Raw genomic sequence first — 17,302 nt, 5'->3', positions numbered from 1 at the left:
AACTGAAATCACTATTTCGACTTGTAAAGGTTTGATCGACCCAAAATACTGAGCTCAGAAGTGACATTTGAGTCACAACTATCAAATGTGTTTTTAAGCAATGTTCCCTCTAAACTGTGCAGTTGCAATCCAAAAGTTTCCGCGCACGCTGCACACAAATTGGCCCCTTTAAAGTACATGTGCACAGTCACACAAAAGAATTTAAAGGTGCCGCGCACTTAAATAAATCACCCGCATACTCCAAAAAAATTAGAGACATAGTTGTTTGTATTATCTTTAAAGCAAATACTTAAATACCACTGGATACTTATATTTTTGAACACCTCAACATTTCAAGAACCTTACCGATTTTGAGGAATAGATGGAACATTTAATTCTGAATAAAACTATCCTCTAATACAAATATATCAGTTTATTAAACTGGACTTACACACAATACCGTAGGTCCCTTCACCAATGCGATTTAACTTTACAAATTCTTTCACACTTCTGCTTCTTCCCAGCTGCAAAGCAAAAACATAAACAATCCATTTCACACAATGAGTTTCAGTCCAGGGCGTTTGGATTATGGCTGGGAGTAACTTTTTCCGTCTTAAAAGATTTATTTTTTATTCTTTCATGGGATGTGGGAGTCGCTGGCAAAGCCAGCATTTGTTGCCCATGCCTAATTGCCCTTAACAACTAAGGGGCTTGCTAGGCTATTTCAGAGGGCAGCTAAGAGTCAACCACATTGCTGTGGGTCTGGAGTCACAGGTAGGCCAGACCAGGTAAGGATGGCAGATTTCCTTCCCTAAAGGACATGAGTGAACCAGATGGGTTTTTATGAAAATCAGTGATAGTCTCACGGCACCATTCCGGAGATTCGCTTGCAATTCTAGATTTTATTAATTAATTGAATTTATTACTTAACTGAATTTAAAATTCCATCAGCTGCTGTGGTGGGATTTGAACCCGTGCTCCCAGGGCATTAGCCTGGGCCTCTGGATTGCAAATCCAGTGACATTACCAGTAAGCCACCTTCTCCCCTTCCAGCAGCCAACAGACAAATTCAATTACATGAAGCAGAATTGCTCAGGTACCTGAAATTGCTTAAGTTCCCTGGAAGCCAATGATGCTCCACAAACCTCAGTGAGAACTGGCCTCCTCAAACATCCTCAACCCAAGAAAGTACGTAAACATACCAAAGGTATGGAGATAGCTTTCATTTCTACACTGAAATACTCCACAAAATGTCTAAGAGTAAGACCTATGTCAGTAAACAAGGAGAATAATGGTGGGAAATTTGTGAATAAGCTATCATAGCTGCCACTTGCAGCAAAATGTATGAGTGCTAAAATGGATACCAAATGTAATGCTTAAAGCTCAGGAATTCCACTCCTCCCTGTTGGGTGAATGGTGAAAAGAATACAACCAGATGAGCATGCTCCTATAATAAAAACAAAATACTGTGGATGTTGGAAATCTGAAATAAAAACAGTAAGTACTGGGACTACTCAACAGGTCTGGCAGCATCTGTGGAGAGAGAAACAAGAGCTAACGGCCGGGAGTTAACAGAGGTCTCGACCTCTGGCAAAAGAGTCAGCGAGATCCCTGTCTCACCCCTTCTGTGGGAGGCCCGCTGAATCAAGTGCCAATTAGGCACTTAAGCTGACAGCGGGGTGCCTTCCATAGGATCAAGGACCCCGGCGAAGGAGGTCCCACCCTCTGAAAGCTGCTGGCCAATCTTTAACTGAGCCGCGTCACTGCGGAGGCGATGGTTGCTGCCAGTGGAGCACCCACCTGAAGTCGAGGAGCGGTGTTGGACCCAGGCCACAAGTAGATCAGAGCGGGAGGGGTCCCCCCGGGTAGAGATCGTGGGGCAGGGGGTTGTAAAGGGGTCGGCAGCAAGGGAGGTGGGGTGGCTCTCAGCAGGCACCTCCCCCCACCCCCCGCCCCTTCCCGATGCCAGGTCCCTCATTCAGGCACTAACTGCCTTTTAACGAGGGACACCCCCAACCCCTGGAACCGGCGAGCAACCCGCACCCTTTTCCTTGCCATGCTCCCCATGTGGTGACAGGCCCACCCACCACTGGGCTGATTGCAGTGGCAGCAGCAAGGCCTTTCACAGGCCTTCGTGCCCCGACTTAATTACTGTGCAGGCGGGATGGTAGCGGATTCCCCCGCCACCATCTACAAGAATATGAGAATGTTTTGATTTATTAATTAACCTAATATTCTACTTAAGTGTAATCAATGTTGGACACTGTTTCCATGTGATTGCATCTTTGTGAAGATGTAGCTGCATTCCTATCTGACAGGTGAAACATACCACATGGCTTAGGCCTATGTGCAAAACTATGGTTTTGCAGTTTAATTACAGAGATATTGCTGTGAAGACAGTCGAGGTTGAATGGTCCGGTGTCTGGAGCTGTGTCCAGACACAAACTCCCTAGCCATTAGAACTTAACAGCTATACCTGATGCTTAGAACTCAAAAAGGGAATTAATAGTGTCCCCTTTTGTGATAAAACAATTGTCAGTCTTCAGTCGTGTGTTTTAAATTAGTTTAGTTCTTTTAATATGGCATTAACTTGTTAATTGCTTTTTAAGGCATTACTATGCAGTCACTTTCTTTCAAAGAGAAATTATATAACGGCCCTACCTATCACTTTGGTACTGTAAGCTTTTGTACTCTTTTATTATGTTATTCACTCTTAATTAACTCATACCAAGCACTGGCAGGTCCCTTCAAAGTTCCACACTAGTGCTACAGTCCTTTCAACCATAATAATGATAAAAAAGCCTACATCATATTACTTTCCAACCTCAGATAAATGGATAAGGAGAATTTATAGATTTGTTAAGGGACGATCTTGTTTGACCAACTTGATCAAATTTTTTGAAGAGGTAACAATGAAGATAGATGAGGGTAGTGCAGTTGATGTGGTCTACCTGGATTTTAGCAAGGCTTTTGACAAGGTCCCACATGGCAGACTGGTTAAAAAAATAAAGTCCCATGGGATCCAGCGAAATGCAGCAAGATGGATACAAAATTGGCTCAGTGGCAGGAAATAAAGGGTAATTGTTGACGGCTGTTTTAGCGACTGGAGGACTGTTTCCAGTGGCGTTCCGCAGGGCTCAGTACTGGGTCCCCTACTTTTTGTGCTGTATATTAACGATTTGGACGTAAACATGGGGGGCATGATCAAGAAGTTTGCAGACGACAAAGATTGGCCATGTGGTAGATAGCGAGGAGGATAGCTGTAGGCTGCAGAAAGATATTGATGGTCTGGTCAGATGGGCAAAAGGTGGCAAATGGAATTCAACTTGGAGAAGTGTGAGGTGATGAATTTGGGGAGGTCAAACAAGGCAAAGGAATACATGATTAATAGGAAAAGACTGAGAAGTGTAGAGGAAGTAAGGCACCTTGGAGTGAATGTCCACAGATCCCTAAAGGTAGCAGGACAGGTCGATAAGATGCTTAAGAAGGCTTATGGAATCCTTTCTTTTATTAGCCGAGGTATAGAATACAATAGCAGGGAAGTTATGCTGGAACTGTATAACTCATTGGTTGGGCCACAACTTGAGTACTGTGTCCAGTTCTGGTTACCTTATTACAGAAAGGATGTAATTGCACTAGAGAGGGTACAGAGGAGATTTACAAGGATGTTGCCAGGACAGGAAAAATGCAGCTATGATGAAAGGTTGGATAGGCTGGGGTTGTTCTGCTTGGAACAGAGAAGGCTGAGGGAAGATCGGATTGAAATGTACAAAATTTTGAGGGGCCTGGATACAGTGGAGGTGAAGGGTTTATTCACCTTAGCAGAGAGGTCGGTGAAGAGGGGGCATAGATTTAAAGTGATTGGTAGAAAGATTAGAGGGGAGATGAGGAAAAACTTTTTCATCCAGAGTGTGGTGATGGTCTGGAACTCACTGCCTGAAAGGGTAATTGAGGCAGAGACCCTCAACTCATTCAAAAGGAGTCTGGATATGCACCTCAGGTGCCGTAAACTGCAGGGCTACGGATCAAATGCTGGAAGGTGGGATTAGAATAGGTGGATGGTTTTATCTGCCGGCACAGACATGATGGGCCATGTGGCCCCTTTCTGTGCCTTAAACTTTTTATGATTCTATAATGATGGGTACTGCATATCACGAGGCACCATATTATCCTAATAGAAAACCATTACATTTAATAAAAAGACAAAGAGACGCTGTAATAAGGGGTGCTATTCCACAGGTGACTGCACTCTTCAAAAAAAAAACAATCAGCGACTGATCACACAGTGCCTGAACCAGAGGCCAGGACCGCCACTGACCATTAGCACTGCACCAGAAAGGGTTAAAAAGACTAGCTGCCAGCAACATGGCACGCAGAGTGTGAAGTTGGAAAGAGATTACCGAATCCGAAGTTGACAGAGAGGAGACCCCGTGTTGTCTTGCACCCAAGGCTAAATCAGGAGGCAAGACCCACGTTGAGCCAGTAAAGTCGCTGCCTAACTTTTGCTAAGTATTAATTTTGTTACTTAATAAATGTTTCTTGAAATTATGACACCAGATTATCTCTTATTGCTTGCATGGTTATAGTCTCAAAAGAACAAATTAATACTAAGTGGGTAAAGACTTAGAGTTAGTTATAAGACCCAGAACTCTTACACATCCCACCTGATTACATGCTCTCTCCACCTCCAAACTCGTGGTGGCAGAAAAGCATAAATGCTCCCCCAATGTTTCAGGTCGATGACCTTTCACAGCATGCTCCTATACATTTTTTGTTCTGCCCCAGATGCAACCATTCTGGGCAGCTATCAGGATATAACAAAGCCTATGACCAATACTGAGACATGACTACTAAACCTATTCCAGGATCCACAAACCAGCACAACTGCTAGAAACAAAAAGATGCACATCTCCTGCTACGGCACAGGTGAACCTCCCCGCCCCGACATTTTGATAAAACAACTTCGAGACAAATGCCAGTCAGCGTGTGCGAAGCAGCCTCCACTGGAAACGGGAAAAATACGAAGCAGCCCTCCCTGAAGGCCCATACAAGACCCTGACCAAAACCATGGCCTAGGGAGGGGCAAGCTTATCCTAGCCAAAAACAGAAACAATTACCACTCTCTCTCAGGTGCAATAGTTAAATGTTTAACTGGTTTCTTGTTTGAAGTTATAAAGGTCATTTTTACAGCAAAGATTTATTCATATAATGTCATACTTTTTGAAAATACATTTTAAAAGTAACCAACAATAACAGTGCAATTGAAATTATTGATATCGCACTTTCCCTTTCATTTTGGCTAGAGTACTACACAAATTCAGTAACGTTTAACAAAACCTTAACAAATCACCCCTCTGGCTAGTTATTGATCATATTTAACTAAGTATTAGAAATAGCACAGTGTATACAATATCTAACTAATCCTTTAGAGGATAGTATACTCTATATCAAATCCATATCTTTTTCTCTTTCTAAGAAAATCATTTAAAATAACATAAAATTAGAACAAGATATAGTCACATTATAAGAGTGTGCAAGCAAATAGGGCCAGAGTTTACAAAAACAGGAACAAAAAAGGGCTCTGTATCTGAATGCCTGCAGCATTTGCAATAAAACAGATGAATTATCAGCTCAAATAGAAATTCATTTGTATGACCTGATAGCCATTATAGAGACGTGGCGACAAGGAAACCAAAACTGGAACCTGAATATCCAAGAGTATGTGACATTCAGGGAGAACAGGAAGCTGGGAAAAAGTGGTGGGGTAACTCTGTTAATTAAAGAGGTAATAAGAGATTATCTTAGTTCTAAAGATCATGACGTAGAATCAGTTTGGGTGGAATTAAACAACAGCAAGGGGCAGAAAACATTGGTCAGAGTTGTTTATAATCCACCAAACAGAAGTGGTAATGTAAATCACAGTATAAATCAAGAAATTAGAGGTGCATGGAACAAGGGTAATACAGTAATCATGGTGGATTTCAATCTGCACATAGACTGGGTAAACTTAATTAGTACAAATGTTATGGAAGACGAATTCTTGGAATGTATGCAAGATGATTTTATACAGCAGTAGAATCAAGTAGGGAATGGGCTATTTTAGATCTAGTATTGTGTGATGAAAAAGGGCTAATTAATAAACCTGCTGTAAAGGAGCCTTTAGCAAAGAGTGACCATAATATGATAGAATGTTACATTAAGTTTGGATAAGTGATACATCAGAAACTAAGGTCTTAAATCTAATCAAAGGAAATCATGAAGGTACGGCGTTAATCATGGGGGATTTTAATCTACATATAGAATGGAAAAATCAGATGGGCAGAAGTAGTCTATATTAGGAGTACATAGAATGTTTTCGGGATAATTTCTTGGAACAGTACGTTCTGGAGCCAAAGAGAGAGCAGGCCATACTAGACCTGGTATTGTGCAATGAGATAGGATTAAATAATGACCTCATAGTGAAGGCACCCGTAGGTAGCAGCAATCGTAATATGATTGAATTTTACATTCAGTTTGAGGGAGAGAAGAGTGGGTCCAAGACCAGTATTTTAAACTTAAAGAAGGGCAATTATGAGGGCATGAAAGCAGAGCTAGCTAAAGTAAACTGACAAATTAGGTTAAGGGATAGGTTAATAGAGATGCAGTGGCAGACATTTAAGGGGATATTTCAGAATACACAGATTGGATACATTCCAACAAGAAAAATTCCAAGGGAGGGACCAGCCATCCGTAGTTAACTAAAACATTTAAGAATATATCTTCTTCTTCTTCTTTGGCCTCCTTGTCTTGAGAGACAATGGGTAAGCGCCTAGAGGTGGTCAACGGTTTGTGAAGCAGCACCTGGAGTGGCTATAAAGGCCAATTCTAGAGTGACAGACTCTTCCACAGGTGCTGCAGATAAAATTGGATATCGGGGCTGTTACACAGTTGGCTCTCTCCTTGTGCTTCTGTCTTTTTTCCTGCCAACTGGTAAGTCTCTTCAACTCGCCACTCTTTAGCCCCGCCTTTATGGCTGCCCGCCAGCTCTGGAAATCACTGGCAACTGACTCCCACGACTTGTGATCAATGTCACAGGACTTCATGTCGCGTCTGCAGACGTCTTTAAAGCGGAGACATGGACGGTCGGTGGGATTGATACCAGTGGCGAGCCGCTATACAATGCGTCCTGAGGGATCCTGCCAACTTCCATGCGGCTCACATGGCCAAGACATCTCAAGCGCCACTGGCTCAATAGGGTGCTGGGGATATTGGCCGCCTTGAGGACTTCTGTGTTGGAGATAAGGTCCTGCCACCCGATGCCAAGGATTCTCCAGAGGCAGGAAGGTGGAATGAGTTGAGATGTCGCTCTTGGCTGACATACGTTGTCCAGGCCTCGCTGCCATAGAGCAAGGTACTGAGGACACAGGCTGGATACACTCGGACTTTTGTGTTCTGTGTCAGTGCGCCATTTTCCCACACCCTCTTGACCAGTCTGGACACAGCAGCGGATACCTTTCCCATGCACTTGTTGATTTCTGCATCGAGAGACAGGTTACTAGTGATAGTTGAGCCTAGGTAGGTGAACTCTTGAACCACTTTCAGAGTGTGGTTGCCGATGTTGATGGATGGAGCATTTCTGGTGTCTTGTCCCATGATGTTCGTTTTCTTGAGGCTGATGGTTAGACCAAATTCATTGCAGGCAGCCGCAATCCTGTCGATGAGTCTCTGCAGACACTCTTCTGTGTGGGATGTTAATGCAGCATCGTCAGTGTGGTAAAAGCAAAATACTGCGGATGCTGGAAATCTGAAACAAAAACAAGAAATGCTGGAATCACTCAGCAGGTCTGGCAGCATCTGTGGAAAGAGAAGCAGAGTTAACGTTTCGGGTCAGTGACCCTTCTTCGTTCCGTTTCCCCACTATGCTGAGCAGGGAGATTCCACGGTAGTTGTTGCAGTCACCGCAGTCACCTTTGTTCTTATAGAGGGTGATGATATTGGCATCGCGCATGTCCTGTGGTACTGCTCCCTCATCCCAGCACAGGCAAAGCAGTTCATGGAGTGCTGAGAGTATAGCAGGCTTGGCACTCTTGATTATTTCAGGGGTAATGCCGTCCTTTCCAGGGGCTTTTCCACTGGCTAGAGATTCAATGGCATCACTGAGTTCCGTTTTTGTTGGCTGTTCGTCCAGCTCATCCATGACTACCAAAGACTGGGCTGCACTGAGGGTGGTATCAGTAACATTTTCCCTGGAGTACAGTTCTAGGTAGTGCTCCACCCAGCAGTCCATTTGCTTGCGCTGGTCAGTGATCGTTTCCCTGATTTAGAATTGAGGGGGGCGATTTTCTTGGTGGTTGGCCCAAAAGCTCTCTTAATGCCATCATACATTCCTCTGATGTTTCCGGTGTCAGAGGCCAGCTGAATACGACTGCATAGGTGTTGCCAGTAGTCATTTGCACAGCTGTTCTTTGTGCAGTGCTTCTGGCTGCTTTAAGTGCTACGGATGTTAACTAACTGGGGCTTTCTTGTAGTTCAACAGTGCAATGCGCTTAGTGGCTATGACAGGTTCCAGCTCTTCAAAGTGAGATTGAAACCAGTCTGCATTCTGCTTCTCACGTTTGCCAAAGGTGGTCATTGCTGAGTCATAGATGGCGTCTCTGATACGGGCCCACTTGGTCTCCGCATCCCCTGTAGGAGTGTTTTGAAGGGCTTTTTCAAGTGAATTTAGAAACTTATGTAAGAGCTGTGGAGAAGAAATTCTGTTAGTGTTGATACACGGGCAGCCCTTCTGCTTGGAGTGATGTAGCTTCTTTGTCTAACTTTGTGCACACCAGAGAGTGGTCGGTGTCGCAGTCCGCACAGTGGAAGTTGCGTGTGATTTGGACACTGTTTAGAGAGGCTCACCTTGTGACGATGAGGTCCAGCTGCTGCCAACGACGTGATCTTGGGTGCCTCCATGAAACCTGGTGACAGGGTTTAGTATGAAAGAACGAGTTGGTGATGCAGAGGTTGTGAAAGGTACACAACTCCAGCAGTCTCTGTCCATTCTCATTCATCCTTCCAATGTCATAGCGCCCAAGGCAGGAGGGCCATGAGTCAGTATAGGAATGCTACTAACATTTAAGAATAGTATCAAATGAAACAAAAAGCATATAACTGTGCAAAGATGGGCGGCAAGTCAGAAGATTTGACAGAATATGAAAAAACAGCAAAGAATGAAAAAGATTGATAAGGAAGGTAAAATTAGAGTATGAGAGAAAGTTAGCTAGAAATATAAAGACAGATAGTAAGAGTTTCGATAGATATTTAAAAAAGAAAAGTGAACAAAGTGAACATTGGTCCTATAGAAAATGAGTCTGGGTAATTAATAATGGAGAATAAGGAGATGGCAAATGAATTGAAAAGGTATTTTGCATTGGTCTTCACTATAGAGGATACAAGTAACATACCAGAATTAGCTGTAAGTCAGGAAATGGAAGGGAGGGAGGAACTCAAGAAAATTACGATCACCAGGGAAGTGCTAATAAATAAATTTTTGGAGCTGCGGGCTGACAAGTCCCTGGGTCCTGAAGGACTTCATCCTAGGGTCTTAAAGGAAGTGGCTAGTGAGATAGTTGATGCGTTAGTTTTAATTTTCCAAAATTCCCTAGATTAGGGAAGGTTCCGCTGGACTGGAAAATAGCGAATGTAACTCCTTTATTGAAAAAGGGAGAGAGGCAGAAAGCAGGAAACTACAGTCCAGTTAGCTTAACATCTGTCTTAGGGAAAATGTTAGATGCTATTATTAAAGATGTTATAGCGGGACATTTAGAAAAATTGAAGGTAATCAGGCAGTCAACACGGTTTTGTGAAAGGGAGATCATGTTTAACCAGTTTATTGGAGTACTTTGAGGGAGTTACATGTGCTGTGGATGAAAGGGATGTACTGTACTTAGATTTCCAGAAGGCATTTGATAAGGTGCCACATCAAAGGTTATTGCAGAAAATAAAAGCTCATGGTATAGGGGTTAACATATTGGCATGGATAGAAGATTGGCTAGCTAACAGGAAACAGAGAGTAGGCATAAATGGATCATTTTCTGGTTGGCAAGATGTAACGAGTGGTGTGCCATAGGGATCTGTGCTGGGGTCTCAACTTTTTACAATGTATATAAATAACTTAGATTAAGAGACCAAAGGTATGGTTGCTAAATTTGCTGATGACACTAAGATAGGTAGGAAAGTAGGTTGTGAATAGGACATAAGGAGTCTACAAAGGGGTATAGATAGGTTAAGCGAGTGGACGAAAATCCGGCAGATTGAGTATAATGTGGGAAAATGCGAAGTTGTTCATTTTGGTAACAAGAATAACAAAGAAGCACAATATCTAAATGGTGAGAGATTGCAGAGCTCTGAGATGCAGAGGGATCTGGATGTCCTAGTGCATGAATCGCAAAAGGTGAGTATGCAGGTACAGCACGTAATTAGGGAAACTAATAGAACGTTATCGTTTATCGCGAGGGGAATTGAACACAAAAGTAGGAGAGGTTATGCTTCAGCTATACAGGGCATTGGTGAGACCACATCTGGAGTACTGTGTACAGTATTGGTCTCCTTATTTAAGGAAGGATGTAAGTGTGTTGGAAGCAGTTCAAAGAAGGTTTACTGGACTGCTACCTGGAATGGGCAGGCTATGAAGAAAGATTGGACAGGCTAGGCTTGTATCTGCTGGAATTTAGAAGAATAAGTGGTGACTTGATTGAAACATATAAGATCCTGCAGGGTCTTGAAAGGGTGGATGTGGAAAGGATGTTTCCCCTTGTGGAAGAATCTAGAACTATGGGTCAATGTTTAAAAATAAAGAGTCGTCCATTTAAGTCAGAGATGAGGAGAAATTTTTTCTCTCAGAGGGTCGTCTTTGGAACTCTCTTCTTCAAAAGGCAGTGGAAGCAGAGTCTTTGAATTTTTTTTTTTATTCATTCATGGGATGTGGGCGTCACTGGCCAGGCCAGCATTTATTGCCCATCCCTAATTGCCCTTGAGAAGGTGGTGGTGAGCTGCCTTCTTGAACCGCTGCAGTCCATTTGGGGTAGGTATACCCACAGTGCTGTTAGGAAGGGAGTTCCAGGATTTTGACCCAGTGACAGTGAAGGAATGGCGATATAGTTCAAGTCAGGACGGTGTGTGACTTGGAGGGGAACTTGCAGGTGGTGGTGTTCCCATGTATTTGCTGCCCTTGTCTTCTAGTTGATAGAGGTCGTGGGTTTGGAAGGTGCTGTCTAAGGAGCCTTGGTGCATTGCTGCTGTGCATCTTGTAGATGGTACACACTGCTGCCACTGTGGTGGAAGGAGTGAAAGTTTGTAGATGGGGTGCCAATCAAGTGGGCTGCTTTGTCCTGGATGGTGTCGAGCTTCTTGAGTGTTGTTGGAGCTGCACCCATCCAGGCAAGTGGAGAGTATTCCATCACACTCCTGACCTGTGCCTTGTAGATGGTGGACAGGCTTTGGGGAGTCAGGAGGTGAGTTACTCGCCTCAGGATTCCTAGCCTCTGACCTGCTCTTGTAGCCACGGTATTTATATGGCTACTCCAGTTCAGTTTCTGGTCAATGGTAGCCCCTAGGATGTTGATAGTGGGGGATTCAGCGATGGTAATGCTGTTGAATGTCAAGGAGAGATGGTTAGATTCTCTCTTGTTGGACATGGTCATTGCCTGGCACTTGTGTGGCACGAATGTTACTTGCACTTATCAGCCCAAGCCTGGATATTGTCTAGGTCTTGGTGCATTTCTACACGGACTGCTTCAGTATCTGATGAGTCACGAATGGTGCTGAACATCCCCACTTCTGACCTTATGATTGAAGGAAGGTCATTGATGAAGCAGCTGAAGATGGTTGAGCCTAGGACACTACCCTGAGGAACTCCTGCAGTGATGTCCTGGAGCTCAGATGATTAACCTCCAACAACCACAACCATCTTCCTTTGAGCTAGATATGATTCCAGCCAGCGGAGTGTTTTCCGTCTGATTCCCATTGACCTCAGTTTTGCTAGGGCTCCTTGATGCCATACTCGGTCAAATGCTGCCTTGATGTCAAGGGCAGTCACTCTCACCTCACCTCTTGAGTTCAGCTCTTTTGTCCATGTTTGAATCAAGGCTGTAATGAGGTGAGGAGCTGAGTGGCCCTGGCGGCACCCACACTGAGTGTCACTGAGCAGGTTATTGCTAAGCTTGATGGCATTGTTGATGACACCTTCCATCACTTTACTGATGATGGACAGTAGGCTGATGGGGCGGTAACTGGCCAGGTTGGACTTGACCTGCTTTTTGTGTACAGGACATACCTGGGCAATTTTCCACATTGCCGGGTAGATGCCAGTGTTGTAGCTGTACTGGAACAGCTTGGCTAGGGGCGCGGCAAATTCTGGAGCACAGGTCTTCAGTACTATTGCCGGAATATTGTCAGGGCCCACAGCTTTTGCAGTATCCAGTGCCTTCAGCCGTTTCTTGATATCACTCGGAGTGAATCGAATTGGCTGAAGTCTGGCATCTGTGATGCTGGGGACTTCAGGAGGAGGCCGAGATGGATCATCAACTCGGCACTTCTGGCTGAAGATTGTTGCAAATGCTTCAGCCTTATCGTTCGCACTGATGTGCTGGGCTCCCCCATCATTGAGGATGGGGATATTTGTGGAGCCACCTCCTCCAGTTAGTTGTTTAATTGTCCACCACCATTCACAGCTGGATGTGGCAGGACTGCAGAGCTTATGTTTAAGGCAGAGGTAGATAGATTCTTGATAAGCAAGGGGGTGAAAGGTTATCGGGGGTAAATGGTAATGTGGAGAAATCAGTTCAGCCATGAACTTATTGAATGGCAGAGCAGGCTCATGGGACCGAGTGGCCTACTGCTGCTCCTAATTCGTATGTTCGTATGAGGGGCAAATTGGCTATGGTGGATTGGGAAACTACATTAAAAGGTATGATGGTATACAGTCAATGTTTAACATTTAAAGAACTAATACAGAGTTTACAACAAAAATACATTCCTTTAATGCACAAAAACCCAGCAAGGAAACTGTTCCAACTGTGGCTAATGAAAGAAATCAAGCATTGCATCAGAGTAAAGGAAGAGGCACATAAAGTTGCCAAAAAATTGTAAGCCTGAGGATTGGGAGCATTTCAGAATTCTGCAAAGGAGGACCAAGAAAAAGATTAAGAAAGGGAAAATAGAATGACAGTAAACTAGCGAGAAACATAAAAATGGACTGTAAAAGCTTCTATAGGTATGTTAGAAGGAAAAGATTAGCAAAGACAAACGTGGGTCCATTACAAGTGGAGTCAGGAGAATTTATGATGGGAAATAAGGAAATGGCAGAGAAACTAAAATACTTTGTGTCTGTCTTCACAGAGGAAAATACTAAAAACCTCCCAGAAATAATGGAGAATCAAGGGACTAATGTAAACAAGGAACTGCAAGATATTAATATTAATTTTTTTTTAAAGTACTAGCGAAATTAATTGGGCTTAAAGTAGATAAAACCCCTGGACCAGATGATCTACATCCCAGAGTTTTGAAAGAAGTGGCTGTAGAGATAGATGATGAATTGGTGATCATCTTCCAAAATTCTTTAGATTCTGGAATAGTTCCTGCAGATTGGAAGGCAGCAATTATTACCCCACTATTTAAGAAAGGAGAGAGAGAGAGAAAAAAGGGAACTACAGACCTGTCAGCCTAACATCAGTCGTAGGGAAAATGCTGGAATCCATAATAAAGGATGTGACAACAGGACACTTAGAAAATAATGGTAGGACTGGGCAGAGTCAACATGGATTTATGAAAGGGAAATCATGTTTAACAAACCTGTTGGAGCTTTTTGAGGATGTAACCGGCAGAATAGAGAAGGGGGAACTGGTGGATATGGTATATTTTGATTTTTAGAAAGCTTTTGAGAAGGCCCCACATAAGAGGTTAGTAAACAAAATTAGAGCACATGGGATTGAAGGGAAATATACTTGCATGGATTGAGAACTGGTTAAAGGACAGAAAGCAGTGAGCAGAATAAATTCGTCATTTTTGGATTGGCAGGCAATGACTAGTGGGGTTCCACAAGGATCAGTGCTTGGGCCCCAGCTATTCACAATCTATATCAATGATTTGGATGTGAGGATTAAATGTAATATTTTCAAGTTTGCAGATGACACAAAACTGTGTGGAAGTGGGAGTTGTGAGGAGGATGCAAAGACAGGAGCATTATAAAACAAAATATGACACTGAGACGCATAAGGAGATGTTAGGTTAGACAACCAAAGGTTTGATCGAAGAAGTGGGTTTTAAGGAATATCTTCGAGGAAGAAAGCAAGGTCGAGAGACAGGGAGGGTCTTCCAGAGCTTAGGGCCTAGGTAACTGAAGGTGTGGCCACCAAGGGTGCAGCACTTAAAATCGGTGATGCTCAAGAGGCCAGAATTAGAGCAGCGCAGCTATCTCTGAAAGTTATGGGGCTGGAGGAGGTTACAGAGATAGGGAGGGGCGAGGCCATGGGGGGATTTGTAAAAAAGGATGAGAATTTTAAAATCAAGATGCTGCTTGAATGGGAGCCAATGTAGGTCAGTGAGTGCAGGGACAATAGGTGAAAAGAATTGTGCGAGTTCAGACAGGGACAAGAGAGTTTTGGATGACCTCAAGGTTACAGAGGGTAGAATGTAGTAGACTAGCCAGGGGTGCATTGGAATAGTCAAGTCTAAAGGTAACAAATGCATGAACAAAGGTTTTAGCAGCAGATGTGTTGAGACAGTGATGTCAGGCGATCTTAGAAGTGGAAATAGGGGTCTTAATGATGGTGCGAATATGTGGTCAGATCATCACCTCGGGGTCAAAGATGACACAAAGGTTGTGAACATACTGGTTTAGTCTCAGACTGTTGCCATGGGCAGGGATGGAGTCGGGAACTAGGGAATGGAGTTTGGAGCAGCGACCAAAAACAATGGCTTCAGTCTTCACAATATTGAATTGCAGGATTGTCAGCTCATCCAGTACTGGATGTCAGATAAGCAGTCTGATAAGTTTAGCAACAGTGGAGGAATCGAGAGTGATGGTGGCAAGGCAAAGCTGAGCGTCATCAGCTTACATGTGGACACCAGGGCTGTGCTTATGGAGGATGTCGCCAATTAATTTTCAATGCATATTAGAACATTCACTGGAGATCCCCTCTCGGCCATCTTATTAACTTGAAGATGATTTGGTTAAATTGATCCAAATTGGGTGGGAGGGAAGGGGGTGTCTGTCAGAATCATGTGACCCATGGGCGAGGATGACCATTATCAGTCATGTGATGGTAATGGACCAATCCCTCCCTGCTCTTCATTATGTGCCCCATGGGCATCGCAGCGCACAGTTTGAGTTTTTTTTAAAAGTCCGGTGCTGCGGTCTCAATTCCTGGGCTGGTTGCTGTCAGTTCACAGCGGGATGTTAAACTGCTCTGCTCTCCGGTCCCATCCACTTCCTGTTAACCGACGGCGCGCGAGCGAGCGAGCCTGCCACCGTCACCGCGGCGGCTCGCGCAGCAGCTTCACAGGGCGGAGTGGGAGCTGCCAGTCAGCATCAACCAGCTTACCCTCCATTTCCCCCACCCCAACCCCAGGCGCTACCTTGTCCTCCGGCGGCACGGTGAAGCTCCCTTCATATTTCAGAGATTTCAGTCTGATTTGATCCTGCTCCTCATTCAAATCGCCCATCATCTCGGAGCAGCCTCGGAAGCGGCTGGCCAAATAGCGGCTCTCTCGAGTTTCACACATTGATGGCCAACCATCGCCGCCCGGCGGCGAAAGCCCATTGGAGTGATCGTTGACAACACCCCGACTCCGCTGCCTTACAACTATTGACAGCCCAATACGCCAGTGCTGAAAGGGTGTTGGTCACTGGAGTTGTCGATGTTAGAAATACACCAATGGTCCCCATTGCAATTTAGATTTTTTAATCAGCTTTTTGCTGTCCAATTTCGTTTACATTTTTTTTCAACATACTTGGGAATTGCCCTTCAGAGATATTTGCAAGTATTACGACCAGCTGAGGAAGGGTCTCAGGCTCCCTTTTCGCCCCTTCTCTGATTTGACCACAACAGGGTTTATCCTTGTTTAACACAGTGACTGAACTTACCACATCCGTGAGTGCGTGCTCCTATTCCTCTGATAGAATTGCAAATGAATCAATCAGACAGCTTTTCTTGAGTTTTATCAAGATGTAAGTTTATTATCCATATCGCTCTAAACTGGTTAAAATTTACTAAAATACACTACACATCCACATTCTTGCAAAAGCCATACACAAACACATAAATAGACAAAGAGGAAAGCAGAGTTGGGAGGTTGGAGTAGAGTCTGTAATAAATGGAATTTCAATACAATTCGATAGTCCCAGAGTTCTTAATTGAAATTGTAGTACTCGCTGGGCCATGTGCATGGTTGCAGACTTGCTTTTATCCTAGCTGTTGGTTGTACGGGTCTGTAGACCTGGCTTCACCAGCTGCAGCTTGAGACTTCTCTGGATCTCTACTGGAGAGAGAGCTGTTCTCTTGATCGCTTTCAGTTACTGTCTGCCTTCTGAGTCACAACTCACAATCTCCTAGAGTTGCACAAGTGGTCACATGACATGACCACTTCTTTGTGTTTCAATGAGGTTCTTCAGGAATTTTTTCTGAAATTCAAGGCACTCCCCTCAGGCTGTTCAGACATACTTGGTGGGGGGGGGGGGGGGCGGTGTTGGCTCTTTCAAAGTCATTGGGTGTCGAGGCTCGATGATCACATTGATAAGGCTATCTCAGGTAATTGAATCGGAGAGCACCCCATTGGTCTGGCTAGGTTGAGTCAATCATGTTTGTCTCCAGTCTAATCCTTTGGTGTTCATGGCCATCTTGGATGACAGCTTTTTTTTTGTTATTTGTAACAATTTCCAGTAAAAGTCTCAGGCAAGAGTTCCAATTGATGAAATTAATATTTCCTATTTGGCATGTGGGGTTTTCATAACACAAGGAACTATCATCTGACACAAAATTAGTACTTGCATAATGAAACTAGACACCTGGGAAGAGACAGGACAAGGAGAGAATAAATAGAGTTGAGATAGGAAGAAATTCTCTCAGGTACAACGCTAACATTGTCATCAAACCTGCTGACAATAGTGATACTGATGTTGTCTGGCAAACATTACCATACAGAGGCTGAATGGCAACTCTCCAAAACTTTCTCCTACCTCCCCCCAGACCATGACCTCGTTACCAAACATCAAGCCATTGTATTCAGGACTGTCACTGACCTCACCTCTGAAGATCCTCCTTCATGGCTTCCAACCACATTTCCCCCAACTCCAAATTGCTCT

At 44.0% G+C, this 17,302-nt stretch overlaps 1 protein-coding gene across 4 annotated transcripts in view; it reads right to left on the bottom strand.

Annotated features, from left to right (window-relative positions):
* The window catches only part of cdk10 (cyclin dependent kinase 10), a 67,154-nt gene extending 51,428 nt beyond the window's left edge, over positions 1-15,726 (bottom strand). For 2 of the 4 annotated variants that reach the window (XM_068049188.1, XM_068049190.1), the window contains exons 1-2: positions 15,577-15,722; positions 431-503 (exon numbers count right to left, since the gene is read on the bottom strand). In XM_068049188.1, the coding sequence (XP_067905289.1) occupies positions 431-503; positions 15,577-15,666 (163 nt within the window). In that variant the 5' untranslated portion in view covers positions 15,667-15,722. Of the gene's footprint in view, positions 1-430; positions 504-15,576 lie in introns of all 4 variants that reach the window. The other 2 variants (XM_068049189.1, XM_068049191.1) reach the window with 2 other exon arrangements.
* Between the last annotated feature and the right edge of the window lie 1,576 nt (positions 15,727-17,302).

The sequence above is a fragment of the Heterodontus francisci genome, chromosome 17, assembly GCF_036365525.1.
Source record: "Heterodontus francisci isolate sHetFra1 chromosome 17, sHetFra1.hap1, whole genome shotgun sequence".
Lineage (NCBI taxonomy): Eukaryota > Metazoa > Chordata > Chondrichthyes > Heterodontiformes > Heterodontidae > Heterodontus > Heterodontus francisci.
The sequence above is the reverse complement of the archived record's forward strand: the minus strand, read 5'-3'. Positions and strand labels throughout refer to the sequence as shown.